Source organism: Nelumbo lutea, chromosome 2, assembly GCF_056320005.1.
Source record: "Nelumbo lutea isolate HS-2025 chromosome 2, American lotus-T2T, whole genome shotgun sequence".
Taxonomy (NCBI): Eukaryota; Viridiplantae; Streptophyta; class Magnoliopsida; order Proteales; family Nelumbonaceae; genus Nelumbo; species Nelumbo lutea.
The window spans coordinates 44731152-44753829 of record NC_142685.1 but is presented as its reverse complement, the minus strand read 5'-3'; the positions used below and the strand labels follow the sequence as shown (position 1 = coordinate 44753829).

The following is a 22678-nucleotide window of genomic DNA, read 5'->3' as shown; positions in this document are numbered from 1 at the left end:
TTCAGTGGATTTTTGTGGAACTTTAGTTCATTTTTCTGTAGAATTTCAGTGAATATTTATGTGAAAATTCAGTGAATATTTCTATGAAATTTCAGTGAATTTTTGATGAATTTTATTCATTTTTCTGTTGAATTTCAATGAATATTTCAGTGAAGTGGTGACAGTGGTAGCATTCCCAAGGTTCAAAGTATTGACACGTATCAACCCATTTCGGCTGATATGTATCATGTCGGTGGCTTCCTGATACTCCCCTACAGGGTTGTATCGGGTCAGCCACTGGTTCAAAGGGTAGTTGGGCCTTAAACCGGCCCCTTTGAACCAATTTTGAAAAAATGAAACATAAAAAAAGCACTGACACTGGCATACCACCCCGTGTTGATATTTAGAACCTTGAGTATTCCTAGGCTCTGATGCTATCAGCCAGATGGGTCTAAGAGAAATCAGGATAAGCCTTGTTGAAGTGAGAGAAAGAATCTGAGAAGGAAGGGAGAGACTAATGATTGGTCAATTGGGTGTTGAGGAAAAGAGAGGAAGTGAGTCTGGTGACGGTGGCAAAGTTGTATTTAGAACCTTGAGTATTCCGAGGCTCTGATGCGGTCAGCCAGATGGGTCTAGGAGAAATCAGGGTAGGCCTTGTTGAAGTGAGAGAAAGAATCTGAGAAGGAAGGGAGAGACTCATGATTGGTCAATTGGGTGTTGAGGAAAAGAGAGGAAGTGGTGACGGTGGCAAAACTGTATCGAGAAGCGGCTACGGTGTTGGAGTGCTTTAGGGGTGACAGTGGTAGTATTCTGTAAAATTCAGATCTAGGGACTGGGCAGCAACCTTGGAGGCAGGTTTGTGAGACATCTCTAAAATGCACAATCCACAATCAAACTGTAAAGGTCCAGAAATGTTATAGGCATATGCTAAATGTGATGAATTCTTTTCAGTGTATCTCCAACCCTATTAAGTGCCCGTTTGGGATGGCTATTTGCCTTTGGCTTTGAAAGGTGGACCGGGTACCTACATGGAAAGGATAGAAACTATATTTGGTTAAAAAATCTGGAAAACCAGAATCCACATTAATTTAGCTAATAAATTGACTTTCCAATGAAGCTAATTTCAATAGTTTCTTCAACACGGCTCAATCAATACAATTCGATCAAAGCTGAAACCCGTTTGTGAGGGCTTTCACATAATGGCTTCTGGCTTTGCAAGATGGCTCCCATATGAGAAAGCCTATAAGCTATTTGGTGAAAAAACTGAAAAGCCAAATTATACTTTAATTAAGCTAATAAATTACTTTCCTAGTGATTCAGTAGCTTTTTAACATGGCTCACTCAAACTTCCAGTCACTGGAAAGAGTTAATTGGAAAGATTCTCTCTTTCATTCTCCACTGATGCTCAGAGTTTATTGCATTCTCGCCACTATTTTCTGATTCCATCATTTGGTCCTTTTGGATTCCCATGACAAACACAGGAGATGTTTCCAATGCACGGGAGATATGGGCTATTGGACACTTGGGGGGCATGCTCAAGTGGGGAGCCCCATATTGTCTCTCTTTCAATAATTATTTGTGTAAATTACATATAGGTACCCTGTACTTGGGGGCAAGGTTCAAAGTATCAGCACGTATCAGACCATATCGGCCGATACGTATCGTTCCAGCACCCCACTGATACGCCCCTATAGTAGATATATCGGTGGTCTGACCAGTTCAGGGTGTGGCGAAAACCTAAACCAACTCCCCTGAACCAATTGGCAAAAATAAAAAATAAAAAATAACCACCAAAAGGAGTATCAATTCGCCCAATACACCTATACTGGCATATCGATATTTTGAACCTTACTTAGGGGTAGTGACAGATAGGTAACATTATGCAATGTTTAACTGACAGAATACGGATGAACCCAACTGTTTATTTTTTAGATTTTAAGTAGTCAAGTGTTACAAGTAAAAATTCAGGGTACCTATCTATCATTACCCCCAAAGTATAGGGTACTTATCTCTAACGTAACCTAAATATTTGGCCGTTGCCATTTGTCTGATGACTTTGACGACCAATATTTAACCTAAATATTCTTCTCTTTCTGATTCATGTCAGATCCAAACGTTCAGAGGCGAATCCTCTGTAGAACTCATTGCTTCCCTTCCACGCCAAATCCAGTATAAAGAAATTGCATAATACACGAGAGATACTTGTCAAAGACAGCTCGCCTGGTGTTTTGCCCTTTTTTTTTTCACATGAATCACAAATCCTGGAGCCGGGTGGAATAGGGATTTGCTCTCAGACCGCACCTCACGAGCCCTATCTCACCGTGTATCGGAAACATCTATTGTAAATGACAGTACAAAAAAAGTACGTGGGATGTTCTCAATGTGCGGATATGAGGCATGGTGAGGTTGGTGTGAGGAGTCTGAACTCGGTCGGGTGGGCCCGTTAGCACCATTCCAATAGCATACTCACATAAATGGGAACAATTTGATTATGTGAAAATTCTTGCTCTTACAACTGCTCGGTTGCCCTCTTGGTGAGGTGGAGACATCTCCAACACCTCATTCCCTCTCATGGGGGGGGGGGGGTGTTGTGAATGTGGAGATTGCAAAAAAGAAGCATCTAAGGTTTTTTCTATGCAGGAGAGATGATGCCGGTGTTCTACGTCCATTCACCACTTCACCAGAACAGAATCCATGAGGCCGTTTAGGCTGGCCCCTGACATCTTCCTCCATCCTCCCGAGGACTGAGGAGAGAACCAGACGTGCTGTTGATCTATCAGAAGACTCGAGGAACATTGCAAACAAAGTTAAAAGCAGTGCTTGATTCCTCTGTCCCTTCCTTCTTGAGTTATAAAATGCCTCTACTTTGGTAGGCAAGCAAGGATCGGATCCACAAGCTCAAGGTGGTCAGTTTCCAATATGCTGTTAACACCAATTTATCTTCCACGGAACAAACTAATTCAGGGGGGAAAAAACTTGACTGGTTTTGGGAGCTTTCTGCGCATTCAGAGTGGCGGACATGCACGCTTGTAAAATCTATAGCATAAATAACATTAAGTGTGTGAATGCATATGCAACTCTAATGACTTGTAGGGAAAGAAAACACAACTATGGAATTCGGATACATTAAATTCTAGTGAAATATCACCGTACTCATAAATGAACAAAATCATACAATAGGCTAAACACAAGTTGGACCTAATTTGCAGGGGAGGATCTTAAATACATACATGTATTGAAGCTGGGAGCCTAGAAAGACGGTCAACTGAAGAGCCATGGATCAGGTGTCCTGAAGAATCCTGTTTTCAATCATCAAGGCCATAGTTCTCCCCAAAGTACCGATCGACTAATCCATTTGCCATGTTTCTCAGGTCTTCGTTTTCGTGAAACTGAAATCTTTCCATGGCATCAATTCCGTCTTCCCTCTCAACAAGCTTTGGCCCCTCACCGTTGGGCATTCCCCTCATGACCTGTTATCAAATGAGTTTCACACAAGTCCAATTAAATTAAGAATTAAGATATTTAAAATGACACATAAATATTCAATCTTCTACCTATGTTAAACCAAAGATGCTAGTGCCACAATATGTTCCAATAGCCCATAAAGTTAGAACAATAAATCTGTTATTGCTTTCTGTAATGTTTTATATGCACTTTGCTTTTAACCGAATCCATTAAAAACAAGGAGCATAACATTGAAGTTCAACAAGGAGCATTACAAGCACCCATTGTATTTGGTTTTTGGTTTAGAACATTCAATTTATTCATTTCTATATAGGAAGAATATTTTAGAATAAATAGATTTTGTCGTCACAAATTCAGAAGAATCAAGGGTAGTTTTGTCATTTCATGATTTAAACCAACAGTTTTAAGATGTTTTTAATGGTAAGGGGCATGGAAGAAGTCAAATTGTATAACCAGGGGCATCAATGCAAAATTAGAAAATACAGGGGGAAACCAGTTTTATCAATGTGGTGAATTGATGACTATTCAATGCACTGACTACATGACAAAAAAATTAAGAAATGTTCTAAATTTAACTATTTAAGATATTGATGCAGTCTCACAAACGAATTAAAATAAACTACAATAATGCAAGAAAAGGATGCTTTGAACATTTAATTTTTCAAACAAAGAAAAAGTCTTAAAACAAAGAGAGTAACTTAGATTATTTCATGTGCCCTTTGTTTGTGGCAACCCCAGACTAACACGCCACTCATTGGAAGAAAGCTTAAAAGAAACTCCTCCACTGCCTTTATTTTATCCCTTTCTCTATATTGTATGCCATCATCTAATCATGTTCCAACACAAATATATTTAAAGCAGCAGCATGAATACAACAAAATGTAGACATTTTCAATATTATTTCAAATAATTAGAGGTACGAGCAAATAGATAAGGCTTTAAAATGATTGTGGTTGACTAGGTTGATCAGTCTAATTGACTAGTTGACTTAATTAATGCATATTCGTCTTAGGCAGCTCTATCATTGAGTATCAACTACTAATTAGTGATGCAATTGGTGTTGGCCCTCAATTGATTAGTCGGCCAACTGCTCAACCGTCGACGCTTTGATAACACTGGAAACATACAAAAATCACCAATACATGGGAGGACAGATCTAAAGGCCCAAAGTTCTATAAAAAATATGCAGTATGGTAAAGAGATCTACTAAAAAATGAAGATGAATTCATGACGTTTTCTCTTATAAGTATGGAATGAAAATTCTGCTAGGCAAATGCATGTATACTCTATTAACCGTATGCATATGTATATCATTATTTGCAATTGAATGAAGTATTTAAAATAAAACACCATATTTTTTAAAATTTATATTATTCACAAACTGTACATTTTCTATGAATAGCATTTTTTTTTTCATATTTTTGAGAAGTTATACCTTTCACAAGAGTTTTGCCCAATGATACAGAACTGTGTATGATACACACCAGGATCATGGAAGATAGAGCGTCCACATAATAAAATTAGAGTTGGGAAATGATAAGGGAAATGACAAGAACTGAACTTTTAGCAACACCACAAGGCTTGAGATTAGGCAGGCTATTAAACTACAACAACTTGAAAGTAGAAGGGGACTCAAAGGTGATAGTGGCATGACTAGATCAAAATTATTAATAGCAATGGCAATACTGACACAGAATGAGGAAGATTAGAGGTTTGCTAAGTGAAGGGGACATCACTTTTTCATGGGTTTAAATATCAGCAAACAGATTGGATGATTCACTTGCCAAGCGAGGGATGAATAGGGAACGGCAAATTTGAGGTAATTTGAATGTAGAAGGTATGTAAATACCAAGGCTGGGGTTAGGGGAAAGAACCAGCCCAAAACTTGTGAGATGCTTGGCATTTTGTAAATGGTTTTTCTTTTCTTTATTCTTATCTAATAAAGTTTTGATAGTTACCAACCAAAAAAGACCCAAAATTAGTTGAGAATTGAGAAACATGCAACACTAACAGAACAAAAGCAGAGAAGCATCTAAAGCCTTCTAGCAAAGGTTTAGTACTTTGTCTATTTTACATATTGTCCAAAAATACCAGACAGGAATTGCATTAGCTTACTAACTAAAAATCTTCAAGGGAAGAACTTGACTATGATACATACAGTAGAGGATACAAAATATATAAGCATAAGTCCTAAACTATAATAGAATTACAGAACAGGATTAATTTGATTGATTGCCAACAATTAAAAGATAAGCTTCTGATGGTGATGGTAATAATAAGATGATAGCAAGTCATACATAATGACTGCGATCGTGGACACACTGGTGATTCATAGAGGTAAAGAAACAATAATCAGTAATACCACAACCTTAAAAGAAGGAAAAGCCACGTCCTTGGAGAAAACATGCTTTCATGCAGGTGCAAAATCTGGAAATGTTTTTGATGTGCCTAGTTATGGGTGGTCATTGACTATTTGATCAAGCTGGAGTTTAGGACCCTTGCTGGCCAATCAACCATGTGTTTTATAGTTTCAGTATTTCTATTGATATTAAAGAAGAAAAAATTATTAAAAAAATTACAGTAGATGGTGAGGAAGTTTCACCAACAAAACAGAAATTTAAGACAAAAAAACTTGAAACTTGACTAGCCCAGCAAGAGATTAACTTTTGGATAATACAAAATCCAGACAACCAAAGATGTGAACCAAGAGATTATAGAGAAATTTACAAACACAGGATGCACCAAGACCCCCTCACCAGAATATAACAACACTTTTATTTTGACACGAAGAGATTCAGTATTTTGGCGCCCAAAGAGTGCTTTTATTTGTGGATGTACTGCTACATATTTAGGGGCCATTACTTGGTGCAATGGTAAAGTAAAAAACCTGGGCTGAGAGTGGTCCTTTTACTGTTACATACTTCATATGATGTGCTTTATTGCATATTTTGATATCTTTATTAGCATAGTTGTGACTGCATCTTTGCATTTTAAGGAAGAACTTAAAATCTTGTTTAATCAACAAATATTCTTCTTCTTTCACCTTTTCTTTTCCTAAAACAAAAACAGGGGTTCAGACCCTATATATTTTGAATTTCCTTTTCTTTCTTCTTTTTCTTCTCATGAAAATGTTGATTTTCTATACTTTAACATGAAGCTTATATTTTTCTTATGAAAATCATGAATAATTATTAAGGAAATATGGTCATGGAACCTAGGGAACTACCCTAGGATATATGTTTTTCTACTTAAAAAAATCCATTGCCTAAGCACCCGCCTAGGCGACTAGGTGACAAGGAGTTTGATATCTAGAACATGAAAAGAATATAATCTAAATCAGATCAAGCCAAAATCAAGGTCCAAATCCAAATGATATAAACAGCATCAGACCTGGATTTGGACCCTAACCAAATGTCTGAAACTCATAAGGTGTGTAAATATGCAATCCATTTACATATTTCTATTATGTATTGGAATCTGAAGGAAAATGCATATATGGTAAACTCCATCTTGGTCCTAAACTCCTAATTGTGATCTGATCTATTGTTGTATTTGAAACAGATTCATTTTATAAATGGATCCTCTGTAATGAACCAAACCCACTAAATATAGGTATTAACAGGGATCTTGGATCTGATTGGCTCATATCATACCCTAACAATGCCAATCGTGTATTTTTCTATACTAATTTTTTGTGATCATTAATTAATGTCATTTCAGTAAGAATCCTTTTGTCCATAGATTGCATTTGAATTAGGGTGGATTTGGATTTAACAGCGGATTAGAATCTTCAAATCCTGGCATTTGGTTCGACTTTCTGACTCATAGAATTTGACAGGACCAGGATTTTTAGCCTTTGAATTATGTGCTTTAGTGAATTCAAAATCACACCAGAGGATATCTCCTTCATTTCCATAGAATTGAGGTGCAAATAGATTTCCAATCCATTTCTGCTTCTACAGTCAAATGCACCCTAGTGTCTAATTTGAGTTGGTTTAGGATATAGAAAGAAAGAATAGTCTTCTATCACAATTCATACATAAAATTGGAAGTTGACAGTGATTCCCCACATATGAAGTGCAAACCTAGTGGAAGGTACATTGTACTTGGCTAAATTGGGTTGTAGGATATACTCATAAGTGGAAGGATCAACATATAGGTATTATCGGGAGACCGGATCTGCTCCTCACAGAGGGTGCTTCACATGCACATCCTACCATGCATTGGGAACATCTCCCGTACTTTTAAGTTATTATTCACGGGAGATGTTTCCAATGCACGGTGGATGTGCATGTGAGGCACCCAAGTGTGAGGAGCAGATCCCGTCTCTATTATCGGATGCTATTTCCCCTTAGGACTATGTACTGACACTAATAAGCATTTAACATTGAGGAAATTAATAGAGTAATGCCCATAGTTCAATTCTTTGCCACAGTCATGGACACGCCAATTATTCAAGGACATGAGAAGCCAATGAAATAACTGATCAACCACTATAGTGAGACCAAATACCAGTGAAGAAATCTTAAGGTAAAACATCACATGGTAACCCATTAGATGAAAAATTGGATTGTTTACCAGCTCCAAGAATTGAAGTCCAAGTCTAGCAGCATCTATATCAGCAGATCTAACCAAGTTTATGAACCCGGGAAGGCATCCCCTACCAACAAGGGAGACCAAGTGCTCCAAAATCACATTTGGTTGTCCAGCACCTTCCATCGGAGCAACACAAAGGTTGCCCAATGCATATGCTGCTTCCTTTCGTATGTCAAATGGTGCAGTTAAAAGAAGACGCAATAGTAAAGGAACTGCTTCACTGGAATGTATCAACTGCTTGTGTGCGAGGGAACCAGCTGCAATATTAGATAAAACCCAAGCTGCCTCCTACATCAAATGAAAAAGTCACAATGTTTTAACAAATAATCATGATTTTCACATATTTATCAAAAAACATGATTTTGGATTCATTATATAAGAATTAATAAATAATGATTAAGCTTACCTTTTTCAAGACCCGGTGTTCACTTTTCAAACATTTTATTAATGCCGAGATGGCATTATCTGCACATTCCATAATCTGTCAGTTTGAATAAAATATGTGAAAGAAATAATGCTCTCAAATTCTTGAAAGTGAAAGAAATGGTTTACAAACCTGTGATATCTTGTCCAGCAATAAGAACAACATGAGTAGTCTGACTATCTCCAGCTACAAGATTACCTAAACTTCGCAGCACCTCCATGAACAGAAAATTGTTTGTCAAAGTGAGAACACGAAATGCTCTGCTCCCCCAATATTTCATACCAAACATCAAAAGTCAATTGAGTTGCATACCCATATGAATGGAAATCCAGAAACAATAGACATTTTAAAGCAAACACCTTTACAATACTTTACCTTCTACAATTGCAATACAATAGTTTACTTTCTTCAGAAAACAAAAAACAAATACCTTTACAACTAATAATAACAACATGCTATGTACTTTATTTTGTAAACAGTCTCACTAGTCACTAATGTGACTTACAGTAGTATGCGTTTTGTAGGACTCTTGTATCTTATTTTCCATTTACTATATAATTCATAGGTCCTTATCATGAGATGCAGCCAGAATTATTTGTATTACTCTTCTACTTCAAAGGTGTGCCACCGCTTACAATAAATTCTGTTGACAAGTTACATTTTCTGAATTTATAGGAGTCAAAGTAATGTCTAGAACTGACTTTGATAGGAAACAGGGCATGGCTAAGACATTAAGAATACAAATTCAACTAACAGTCTTTTCTCTAACTCTCTAGGGATATATCAATGGTAAAATTGTGAATTCTCAAATTGATTTGCACAACTTCAAGCCATGGACTTTTTTTTTAGCAATAATTTTCAAATTTATAAATTAAAATAGAACAGAGAAGAGTTCATATATACAATCAGATTCTGAGATAAAATTGCCATCTCTCTTCCTCTCTTCTTTTACAGTCGTGCCCAAAACATTTCATTTCTCCCCACCCATTGCTTTGCTAAAGAATCAGCCATGCTATTGGCTTCCCTGTGCACCCAGAGAAAACTTACTTCCATGTCTCTAGTAAACCACTAAAACTTTTGTATTTCATTCCTGCAAGTCCATATGGCATTCTCCCTCTTTTGCAGCCACTCTATTACTAACTATGAATCACCTTACATTATCATTTTGTTTACTTTCATGTCTCTTGCTGTTTGCACACTCCTTCAGAACCATTATCTTGGCCCTTAGTGAATCCCAACCAATTGTACCCGAAAATAATGCAGTAATATGGCCTGCTTCATTTCTGAAGATGCCCCCCACTCCTGAAGCCATGGTCCTTTTGCCTTATCCCTAATTTTTTTGGAGCCTTCAATTTGAAGCCAATTGTTTCCTCTATGCACATTGCAAAACCACTACTTTCCCTCATTTTTATCACCCAATCAGTGCTACTCTTAAATTCCCACCAACACACTCACTTCTCATTGTCGTGAGGTGCATTTTATGTGTATTATAAGGTTTAAAGTATCAATACACTCTGACAGTGGCAGAGGGGGCCATGGCCTCCCTATGCCTTGACAATTCCCACCAACCTCACTTATATTTTGATCCCCTTACTCAGAAACACCTATATTTTTTTACACGGTGATTCATCAATACGATACATATGGGCGATACATGACGAAATTTTAAACTTTGGGTGCAAGGGTATTTCTGTCACTTCACTTTATTTTCTTTTAAGTTCTTAACATAATTGGGTAGTGTGGGTGCGGCCACATACCCAAGACAGATTTCTTTCAGTTCTCTGGCATTCTTTGCTTCTCTTTTCTTCTCCTAGATCTTCTTTGATGGGTTACACTTATCTATACTTCCTATTTTTCCCATTCGATCATCTTAACATCCACATCTTTGCTACAACTATTTTTTGGATATGCTACTTCTTGACTACCCAATGTTCTGCTCCATAAAACATTGCTGTTTTTTTAATAAATTTTCCCTTTAACCAGATTGGTATTCTCCATCACATGATAAAATGCACTTCTTGATTTCATCCACACCACTCTAATTCTATGAGCTACATCCTCTTCAACCTCTCTTTGTTATGGACAAACTATAGTTGCATTTTCTAAATGGGGCCTAAATAGGACAATCTCTCTCTCTCTCTCTCTCTCTCTCTCTCTCTCCATATCCAGATCACTCTCATTTCTCTAGCTAGCTGTTTATCTTGGATCACGGTATGTTGACGCTGCCATGTGCACTGAATATCCTTTTTAATCCACCTTACTACAATTTTGGTATCTCCTTCAACCACTATCTATACCAGGTTTAACCTCTTACAAATCTTTAGACCTTGTAGTACAGCTTGCAACTCTCCTCTAGTGGAGTCTCCTACATTGGACCTGAAAATAAAGGATCTGAGTTGTCTATAACAACACCACCAATACATAGGATCCCAGATTGCCAATGTTACAGCCATCAAAATTGATTTTGACAAGGTTCAAAGGTGGTGGACACCATTCCCTTAATAGGCTTAGCCTCAAAGCTGAGGATCCTGTCATGTATTCCCATCCCCTCAAAATGTCATCCTTAGAGAAAGGCTCAAAGATCCTTAATGTTTTCAGCCAACTTACCACCCTCAAAAGGATAGATTTAATGACAGCTTCCTTGGTTCTTTGCTTGTTGCTGTCCACTCAAAAAGATAATAAAAAGAGGATTGAAGGGGCAACATCTTTCAAACTAATGTAATATACAATGGCTGAATTTATTTCTGGTTATTAAATGTGAGAGCTATACAAGATGATATCAAGAAGCTAGCAGTTAGACCCAATGACATCCTAATATCTACAAAATGGCAAGGATGACTAATATCAAGAATCTGAATGTTCATGGAACTTGCTTGCTTACCTACTCTATTGGAAATTTCATTGACACAATATAATGTTAATACCTTGCCACTTAAACTTTGCTGTATCATTTTGGAATGCCCTTTTTGTTCAACAAGATGAAACATACTGGCTACAGCAATACCTATTTACACCCTCATTAAAAGATTGTAAAATGGTTATCATGCCATTGTAGAGAACACTAAGGTGGTCCCCACTGTTCGTATGTCAGCAATAAGTTATGATTAGGATTAGTCTTTTATGATTTCAGCTTTATCTTATCTTGCCATGTAAGCAATTCAGTCCTTTCATAAGTATGATACTATGTATATAAATTTAGGAGTGGGGTGGCTGTTTCAGAACAACCAGTAGTTGATCAAGACTACAATCAGTCTTGAATTCGAAAGTCAAGGAAAAGATTTCAGAAGAAGAAAAGAGGAAGAAAAGAGGAAGAGAGGGAGAAAAGCAGAAGAGCACGAAGGGTTTTAGAAAAGAGAGAGAGGGTCAATCTTAATGATCTGCCGACCCACTCTTAATATCTATACATGTTGACTAATTGTAAAAAGGGCTGAATTGCCCTTATTGCTTACATGGCAAATAAACTAATAATAAAGCTGAAATAACAAGTTGTAACAACAAACTGAAATAACTACCAACTAATACTGACATAACCAACAAAAAATATATGCTATGCTGCCATACGAACACAGTGGGGACCACAGCACTGGTGTCCACATCAGTGTTCTCTACACTCCCCCTCAAGTTGGGAGTAGATATTTGTCATTCCCAACTTGCATAGGTCTGCCTCTAATTTCTTCCTTGGAACAGCCTTGGTGAGAAGATCAGCGAGCTGCATGCTGGAGGTGATATACGGGAGACACTTCTTGAGATGAAACCCTTCTCTGACAAAATGTCGATTGACATCAATATGCTTAGTTCTGTCATGCTGTACCAGATTAAGAGCTATATTAATAGCAGCCTGATTATCACAATACAACATTAAGGGCTTCTCATAATCAATACCCAACTCTTCAAATAATGACTTCAGCCATAGGATTTCAGCCACACCATTAGCCATAGATCTATATTCAACTTCAGCACTAGAACGAGAAACAACACTTTGTTTCTTACTCCTCTAGGAGACAAGGTTACCTCCTACAAAGGCACAATATCTAGAGGTAGACCTTCTGTCATCAGCACTCCCAACCCAATCAACATATGTATAGACCTCTATCCTCGTGTGATCATTATTCTTGAATAATATACCTCTACCTGGACATCTCTTCAAGTATGCTAATATTCACTCAACTGCAAGGAGGTGAGTAGTTCTAGGAGAGTGCATATATTGACTGACAACACTGACTGCATAATTGACGTCCGGTCACGTGAGACAAAGATAGAGGAGTTTTCCATCCAACTGTTGGAACATAGCTTTGTCTTCAAGAGGCTCTCCACCCTCTGCACCGATCTTGTGATTCTATTCAATAGGTGTATCTGCAGGCTTAACACCCAACTTTCCAGTTTCTGCTAATAGATTTAGAACATACTTCCTTTGAGAATTAAAGATCCCGTGTTTAGATTTAGCAACCTCAATACCCAAGAAGTATCGTAGCTATCCCAGATCTTTCATCTCAAACTCTTGATGAAGGAGTTGTTTAAGAGACTTAGTCTCACTGTTATCATTCCTTGTCACCACAATATCATCCACATATACAGCAAACAAGGTCAAGGAAGAGTCCACTCTTTTAATGAACAATGTATGGTCTGACTGGGCCTATACATAGCCAAATTTTTCAAGGGCCTGTCTGAATCTATCAAACCAAGCTCTAGGGAACTGCTTTAGTCCATACAAGGCTTTATTCAGCCGACAAACTTTCTTACCTGTCTATGCATCATAAAATCCAGGAGGTAACTGCATGTAGACTTCTTCCTGTAAGTCTCCATTGAGGAAGGCATTTTTAACATCCATCTAGAACAAGGGCCAAGAATAACTGGCTACAAGGGATAGCAGAACTTGAATAGTGGTCATCTTTGCCACTAGAGCAAAAGTCTTCAAAGAGTCTATACCATAAGTCTGAGTAAATCCCTTTGCAACTAACTATGTCTTATACCTTTCAATGGAACCATCATCATTATGTTTCACAGTAAATACCCATCTACATCCAACCGGTTTCTTTCCTTTAGGCTGGTCAACTAGCTCCCAAGTATTATTCCTCAGAAGGGCATCCATTTCAACGTTCATTGCATCTTTCCACTCAGGAACTGACAAGGCTTCCTGCACTGTTCTAGGAATAGGAATATTAGCAATGGATGTGAGAAAGGACCTGTAAGAGGGAGACAGGCGATCATAGGACAGAAACTGGGAAATGCAATGAGCTGTGGATGCGGTGCAACGCCGTTTGCCTTTACGGACTGCAATAGGGAGGTCAAGGTCATCCAAAGAAGGCAAAGTAGCAACAGTGGAAGGTATCTCAGGAGAACCCGGATCTGATAAAGGGACTGTGGTACCTGGATTTGGATCCGCAGAAGGAACTGGGGCTGGCCTGAGTCTATTACCCAACAATGTTCAGTGTTACCTGGAGCTGAAGCATGGTAAGCTGAGGCCCGAGCACCTGAATGAGCAAAGGCTGATGTGGAAGGAGTTGATGATGACCAAGATGATTGAGCTGAATTCCCAACTTCTTTTTCCAACCGTGTTAGGGCAGCCCAAACAACAGCTAAGGTGTCTAGAGGCATGCCTTTTGTGCCCGATGAGGATGCAAGATCGGTATTAACAGCCATATGGGCATTACCCCTTTTGTTCCTCAGTTTTGTTGGGACTAGATGAGGGTGCAACTTCCAACATGTGTCTTTAGTATACTTAGGTTTCTTGCAATGTTCACACACTGGATCCCGCTTATCTTCCTTCTTTATATCCTTTTCTGTATCACCCCCAAGCTTAGGTTTAACTGCCTGCAAGGCTGGTGGGAAGGGTTGATGCTGCATCATAACCTTTCTCCTAGTCTCTTCACTATGCACCAATGAGTAGGCTTGAGATAAGGTCACACTGTCCCTTGTTAGTAGTTGTTGTCTCACAATATCATAGTCAGGATTCAAACCAGCTAGGAATTCAAAAAACCTATTAGTTTCAACTTGCTTTCTATGAGTCTGCGCATCCTTCTGACTTTCCCACTCAAATGTTTATAGGTGATCAATTTCATGCCACAAAGATTTCAAAGTAGAGAAGTAAACAAAGACTAGTTTCTCTCCTTGTTTCGGGTTATTAACCTCACACTTCAATTCATAGGCCCTAGCAACATTAAGGGGTTGGGAGTAGGTCTCTTTCATGACATCCCATATTTCTTGGTTGTTTTTGCCCACAAATAGTTTCGGCTTATATGTGGCTGCATAGAGTTGCACATCCATGTCATAACCAAATAGTTCTCCTGAACCCATTTGGTATACATTTGGTCCTCCTTAGATGGTTCTTTCACATCTCCCAACAAGTAGCTAAGTTTTCCTCTACCCCCAATAGCCATCATGGCTGATTGGTCCCATTCTAAGTACTTGGATCCATCAAACTTCACAGTTGTAATCTGAAATGCATTCTCAAGCATGTTACCAGAATTGCTAGTCCCAAAAGCACCTTCCCCCTGATTCTTGGTTAAGAATTAGCAATAAAAACTTTTGAAGCTACTGTAATAGAAAACAACACCTAAACAACTGATAACATCCGGCCTAGGTCTTCCACAAACAAGGGAAAAACAGAATTCTGTATGAACCCAGTTCAGATCTGATCTGAAGCCAACGACAGTTCTGAATTTAAGGGTTTTCTCTCAAAACCCTAAAGAGAAAAAAATGTTTTCTAGCCGTACCTCTCAGAATTAACCAAGATGGTTCTTTCAAGGTTATTCTCAAGCAAAAACTTTATGAAAGAAAATCTCTGGCCGCCACGTTCTGTCTGATGCAAAACCCCAATCTTGGGGATCCGAAGCCTTTTCTAATTCTTCTTGACTACTGGAACTCTCCTAGCCTACTACAATCTTCTTAGTAGTAGCCACACACTACCAGTAGCCTCCAAGAATCAGCCGATCCTCCTTCTTAGTCTTCCAGCCCTAGGCAACTCTCATGTGGTTGGTTGGATCAGACTCACATGAGAAATCCTAATCCTTGCTCTGATACCAAGTAGTCGATCAAGACTACAATCAATCTTGAATTCGAAAGTCAAGGAAAAGATTTCAAAGGAAGAAAAGAAGAAGAGAGGGAGAAAAGCATAAGCACACGAAGGGTTTTAGAAAAGAGAGAAAGGGTCAATCTTAATGATCTGCCGACCCACTCTTAATATCTATATATGCTGACTAATTGTAAAAAGGGCTGAATTTCCCTTATTGCTTACATGGCAAATAAACTAATAATAAAGCTGAAATAACAAGTTATAACAACAAACTGAAATAACTACCAACCAACACTAACATAACTAACAAAAAATATATGCTATGCTGCCATACGAACACAAGGGGGACCACAGTAGTGGTGTCCACATCAGTGTTCTCTACACAACCAACTCTCTCTTTTCTCAAAATCTCTCTCTCTCTTTCTCTCTCTCTCTCTCTCTCTCTCTCTTCTCTCTCTTCTTTTCTTATTCTTTTCTTCTTCTCTTTTAAGTGTCTGTTAAATCTTGAACGACTACTTGGTATCAGAGCATTTGATCTAGGGTTTCTCATGTGGAATTAATTCAGCCGACCACATGAGAATTATTTAGGGCAGAAAGATTTATTTATTTTTTTTCATTCAACTGATTCTTGGAGATTACAAGAAGTCTTCAGCAACTATCCAAGGATTGGAAAGTGCTCCTTGTAATCAGGAAGATATCAGAGAAGAATTAAGTGATCAAGGTTAGGTCTTTGATCAAGATTGGAGGTGCCAATCAGATTTTCTGGTTCTCTCATCAAGACTGAAGTTGGCGATCAAGAAGATTTTCTCAAAGATCAGTTCAGCTTTCAGAAGTTTCTGGGGTTGATTAGAATCAAGCTCAATTTTGAGCAAAACTGAAGTTGGCGATCAGAATTTCAGGATGCTTTTTTAATCAAGATCAGTTTTTTTTAGAAATTTCTGGGTAAGGTCTTATTCCTTCTTGAGGTCAGCAGCAAGGATAGCTTAATTTGTGAGGTACGACTATATAGAATTTTTTTTCTTTTCTCTTCTAGGGTTTTAAGAGAACCTTGAAAGCCAAGACTATTACTGTATCCAGATAAAAGATTAGACTTGCCTTTTTTAAGTTTGTTTGGTATCAGATTTTTGTTCTTTGATCTCTGTTTAGGAGTTATGTACCCAGTTCTGCTGAAACCTAGGCCAACTGCTATTAGTTCTCAGATTCAATAGGCTGATTGATACAATGATACAGTGAATTGGAAAGTTTTTTTTACTGAATCTGATTTCTGCTTCTAGACCTACTGTCGTTAGTTTTCAAACCTAGTAGGCTGATTATTACAGTAAATAGAAGGTGTTTTTTGCTTAACCCCTAACCAAGAATGGAGTTCAAGAGCCAAGGGGAGGGTGTTTTTGGAACTGTTTCAAGTAATATGACTGAGAACACTTTCTAGATTACAACTGTTAAGTTTGATGGGTCGAACCACTTAGAATGGGCTCAATCAGCCATGATGGCCATTGGGAGAAGAGGAAAACTAAACTATTTGCTTGGGGATATGAAGGAATTAACTAAGGAAGATCCCACTTATGCTAAGTGGATTGAGGAGAATTATTTGGTGATGATATGGCTGTGCAACTCTATGAAGCCACACATCAGCCGTAACTACTTATGGGCATATTCAGGAGCATCTGACCATATGACTGACTTGCCATCATTGTTTACTACCTATGACTTATCTTCCGTTAGAGACAAAGTGTCTATCGCTGATGACTCCCTCATTCCTATTTCTGGCAAGGGAGACATCAAGTTGTCTAATGCCATTTCTTATCTTCGGTTTTGCATGTTCCTAAGCTTAGTACTAACTTGCTTTCAATTAGTAGCATTACAAAAAACTAGAATTGTTTAGTAACATTTTTCCCAGATCGATGTGTTTTTCAGGATCTGGAGACAAAGAAGGTGATTGGGACTCGCCGTGAGGCAAATAGAGTCTATCTGCTTGGAGGGAGTTCTCATTGGGAAGATAGTGAGACTAAGAAGTCTTGTGTTTCTCAGTCTGTTAATCAGGCTATGCTTTGGCATAATAGGATGGGCCATTTATCTTTTCGGGCTTTGAAGAGTTTGTTTCCCAGTTTATTTGAATCATCCAGATGTCTAGTTTGAAATGTGAGAGTTGTGAACTTGCAAAACATTGCGGGACAATCTATTCATTAAGTAATAGTAGAAGTAATATTGCCTTTGAAATTGTGTGTACTGATGTTTGGGGACCTTACCATGGGGGTACAGATATTTCTTATTGTTTGTTGATGATTATACTCGTTTTTTCATGGATTTATCTCATGCATTCTCAAGATGAGGTTCTAGCATTAACTCAAATCTTTCATAAGATGATTTTAACCCAATTTGGGGTCAATCAAAATTTTTAGATCTGATACTGTGAAAGAATATTTTGCAAACCCATTAGCCTCCTATTTTCTTGAACATGGGATTATCCGTCGGAGTACTTGTCCTCATACACCACAGGGATTGCTAAAAGTAAGAATAGACACATATTAGAGGTGGCCAGAAGCATTATGTTTACCTCCAATGTGCCTATACGTTTTTGGGGGGATGTTATTCTTACAGTAGTATATTTCATCAATAGGATTCCTTCACGAGTTCTTGACATGAAACCTCCATTTAGCCTCTTATATCTAGATAAAGAGTTATTTACCGTTCCCCTTAAAAACTTTGGTTGTGTAGTCGTTCAAGATTGAACAGACACTAAAAAGAGAAGAAGAGGAATAAGAAAAGAAGAGGGAGAAGAGAGAGAGATTTTGAGAAAATAGAGAGGGTTGTTTTGAAACAGCCGCCCCACTCTTAAATTTATATACATAGTATCATACTTACAAAAGGACTGAATTGCTTACATGGGAAGATAAGATAAAGCTGAAATCATAAAAGACTAATCCTAATCATAACTTATTGCTGACATACAAACAGAGGGGACCACCTTAGTGGGGTCCACATTAGTGTTCTCTACACTCCCCCTCAACTCTGGAATAGATGCTTGTCATTTCCAACTTGCATAGATTTGCCTCTAACTTCTTCCTTGAAACTGCCTTGGTGAGAATCTGCATGTCGGAGGTGATGTATGGAAGGCATACTTCTTGAGATGTAACCCTTTCTCTGATAAAATATTGATCCAATTCAATATGCTTAGTTCTATCGTGTTGTACCGGATTATGGGCTATACTGATGGTAGCCTGATTATCACAGTACAACATCAAGGGTTTCTCATAAACAATACCTAACTCCTCAAATAATGATCTCAACCATAGAATCTCAGCTACACCATTCGCCATGGACCTATATTCAGCTTCAACACTGGAACAAGAAACAACATTTTGTTTCTTACTCCTCCAAGAGACAAGATTACCTCCTGCAAAAGCACAATATCCAGAGGTAGATCTTCGATCATCAACACACAGCCCAATCAGCATCTGTGTAAACTTCTATCTTCATGTGATCATTATTCTTGAATAAAATGCCTCTGCCTGGGCACCTCTTCAAATATGCTAGTATCCTCTCAACTGCAAAGAGGTGAGTAGTCCTAGAAGAGTGCATATACTGACTAACCACACTCACTGCATAACTGATGTCGAATCGAGTGAAACAAAGATAGAGAAGTTTTCCAACTGACCATTGGAACAAAGCTTTATCATCAAGGGGCTCTCCACCCTCTGCACCGATCTTGTGATTTTGTTCAATAGGTGTGTCAGTAGGCTTAACACCCAACTTTCTTGTTTCTTCCAATAGGTCAAGAACATACTTTCTTTGAGAAACAAAAATCCCATGCTTGGATCTGGCTACCTCAATGCCCAAGAAGTATCGTAGTTCTTCCAGATCTTTTATATCAACTCTTGATGAAGGAGTTGCTTAAGGGACTCAATCTCACTATTATCATTTTTCTGTTGCTACAATATCATCCACATATACAACAAGCAAGGTTAAGTAAGAATCCACTCTCTTAATAAACAAGGTGGGGTCTGATTGGGCCTGAACATACCCAAACTTTTCAAGGGCTCGTTTGTATCTATCAAACCAAGCTCTAGGGGACTGTTTTAGTCCATACAAGGCTTTGTTCAACCAACAAACCTTCTTTCCTATCTCTGTACCATAAAATCCAGGAGGCAACTGCATGTAAACTTCTTCTTGCAAATCTCCGTTGAGGAAGGCATTTTTAACATCCATCTGATACAACGACCAAGAGTAACTAGCTGCAAGAGATAATAAGACTCTGATAGTGGTCATCTTTGCTACAAGTGCAAAAGTTTCCAAGTAATCAATACCATATGTCTAAGTAAATTGCTTTGCAACTAATCGGGCCTTACACCTTTCAACGGAACCATCAACATTATGTTTCACAGTGAACACCCATCTATTCCAACTGGTGTCTTCGCTTTAGACTGATCAACTATCTCCAAGGTATTGTTTCTGATGAGGGCATGCATTTCGACTTTTATTGCATCTTTCCACTTAGGAATTGGCAAGGCTTCCTATACTGTTTTGGGAATGGGAATTTCAGCAATGGATGCAAGAAAAGACTTGTAGGAGGGAAACAAATGTTCATAGGACAAGAACTGGGAAATGCGATGAGCTGTGGATGTGGTGCAATGGCGTTTGCCTTTACGGACTGCTATGGGAAGGCCAAGGTCATTCAATGAAAGTGAAGGCCCCATGGTGGAAGATCTCTCGTCTGTAGTATCTAGTGAAGAGACTGCGGTACCTGGATCTAGATCTGCAGAAGGAACTGGGGCTGGCCTAGACTGCTGATGACCAAAATCAACCTGCCTCTATCGTCTGTGATAGGCTCTCACATCCCTGCACCTCTGACAACCCTCCCCATTACACCCCTCTTCACTTAATGGGACAAGTAAAGGAACCCTCACTACTTTCCCCCCGAGGAGAAACCCTTGGATAATAGGGTACATCTTCAAAGGAAGTGACATCCATTGAAACAAATCTTTTCCCAGAAGTAGGTTCATAGCAGCAATATCCCTTTTGAGTTTGTGCATAACCAAGGAAAATACATTTTGAGGCCTTATGATCAAATTTGGAACGATGAGGGCCAAGAATCTGAACAAAGCATGTACAACCAAAGGTTTTAAGGGGAACGGTAAATAACTCTTTATCAGGATATAAGAGAGTAAATGGATGTTTCATGTCAAGAACCCGTGAAGGAATCCTATTGATGAGATATACTTCTGTAAAGGAAAGATCATCAAATCTTTCACTATCATCTCCTTCCTTTTGAAGCTTGTTAATTCTGTTGTTGATGAGATCCTAGGCCCAAGACCTGATTGTTTTGCCTTAGATGGAGAAGGCATAACCAACTTGGAAGCCCAAGCCTAGGTGGTTTTAGCCGGTCCTAAAACCATTCTGTTGTTGAGTTTGTAAAATGAGTTTTCCTTGTATATTTGTTCAGACCTCAATACCCATTCCTTTGATCTCTTCTGTTTTCTTAATTTCTAGTTCTCATCTTCTCCATCGTTTCACAGGTTCATCATCTAATAACTTCAGCTCAAATATACATAGAAGCCCAAAACAATTGCTGACTCATAATCCCTTGTTTAGCAAGGGAATCAGCCATCCCATTTGCACTCCTTCTGACCCACTTGAATTCAACGTTTAATTCCTTTGCAATACTTTCCACTTCCCTAAAAGAATGTCTAAGAGTCCATGGGGAATGCCTGTTACAATTTGCCCATGAGATAATTAGCTTTGAATCCCCTTCCACCTCTACCTGTCCATAACCCAATTATTTTGCTAACCAAATACCTTAGCATGGCCATCAGTTCAGCCTTCAAGGAGTTCCCATTCCGATTGGCCCTGAAAATAACACCACTATTCTACTTTCAGAGTTTCTGATTACACCTCCGATTCCTGCCATACCCGGATCTCCAAAGGAACTTCTATCAAAGTTCAGTATTACTTTGTTACCTACTGGAGGTTTCCAATCCATCCTTATTCTTTCTTTTTCCTTAGAGGACTGCGCTACCTCGATCAAGGCTCTTAAAATGTCATTGACAGAGAAGATCTGAAAGCTGTCCAAGGTTTTTACCCAATGTGCAACCTTTATTTTCATGTTGTCTAGTGTCTACTACCTCCTCCAAAGTTCAGCTCTTTCCATTGAAGATTCTTGCCTTCCTCTCTTCCCAAACAACTGCTGCCCTTGAAGCCCTCCAAAGTATCCTCCTTTTCTTTGGTTTCCTTAAAATGTTAGGATTGAAGATACCCACCACATCTTGAGGGGGATCCTACCTGTGACCAAAAAGAGAACAAGAGATTAATAAATGGGAGAGGGTCTCACCACTATCCATACATAAAAAGCACATATGAGGAGAAAGGCAAGAATAAGGCCTTCTTCTCTGCAACATATCACAAATATTGATTTTTCCAAGGAAAATTTCCTAGCAGAAAGCTTGAATTCTAGGTGGAATGGGATTACTCCAAATCGTTTTCACCGGGAGGTCCACCCCTAAAGAATTAAGCAGGGAGAGGTTTTTGAAGAACGAAGAGCAAGTGAAGAGGCCATCAGGAGAGCTGACCAAATTCTAGAATCCTCAAGGTTTAGGTCCAAAAAAATGCTTCCAAAGTACCAAGTGAATAAGGGAAGCACAATCATTTTCCCTTAGGCATCTTCTGAAGCCTAGGTCCCAATTAATCCCATGAGGAGGTGTTCCCATTCTAGACAGTTTCACCTTTAAAATTTGAGAGTGCATAAAGCTTAGGAAATTGAGCTTAGAGTTGTGTTTCCCCTAACTAGAGGTCTTCCCAGAACCAGATTTTATCACCCTTCCCCATATCAAAATGGTTGGAGTTGAGAAAAAAAGGTTATACCTCATGAATTGCTTTTTAAAGGAGAAACTGAGGAAGAATGGGGGGCAGAGTTAGCATCTCAGTTGTAACCTTCCACCCCATGAATGCTTTCATTCAATTACCTTGTGCCACAATCTATCTCCTTCAAAGGGGAATCTCCACAATCATTTACCAAGTAGTGCAGTGTTTCTAAGGACAATGTTCCCTATCTTTTTTTTTTTTTTTTGCCACTGTTCTTTGATCAAAGTGATTCTTCCTCCTAAATAGAAATAACTCCTTCAAAAGGCTAGCATTTTTTGGCAAACTCTCCACCACCAACTTATAGAAACCATCAGACCTAGGGTTTCCTCCCGGTGGAGAAAACCTAG

General features: G+C 38.6%; 1 protein-coding gene across 2 annotated transcripts in view; it reads right to left on the bottom strand.

The window, feature by feature from the left end:
• Window positions 1-2454: 2454 nt before the first annotated feature.
• LOC148870273 (importin subunit alpha-9) overlaps window positions 2455-22678 on the bottom strand; it is a 52063-nt gene continuing 31839 nt past the window's right edge. Inside the window, exons 9-13 of one of the 2 annotated variants that reach the window (XR_016107468.1) lie at window positions 8597-8678; window positions 8447-8505; window positions 8023-8328; window positions 3210-3449; window positions 2455-3015 (exon numbers count right to left, since the gene is read on the bottom strand). Coding sequence is in view for 1 of the 2 variants with exons in the window: in XM_088971009.1 (XP_088827135.1) it covers window positions 3285-3449; window positions 8023-8328; window positions 8447-8505; window positions 8597-8678 (612 nt within the window). In the remaining variant the exon portion in view is untranslated. Of the gene's footprint in view, window positions 3450-8022; window positions 8329-8446; window positions 8506-8596; window positions 8679-22678 lie in introns of both variants that reach the window. The other variant, XM_088971009.1, reaches the window with a different exon arrangement.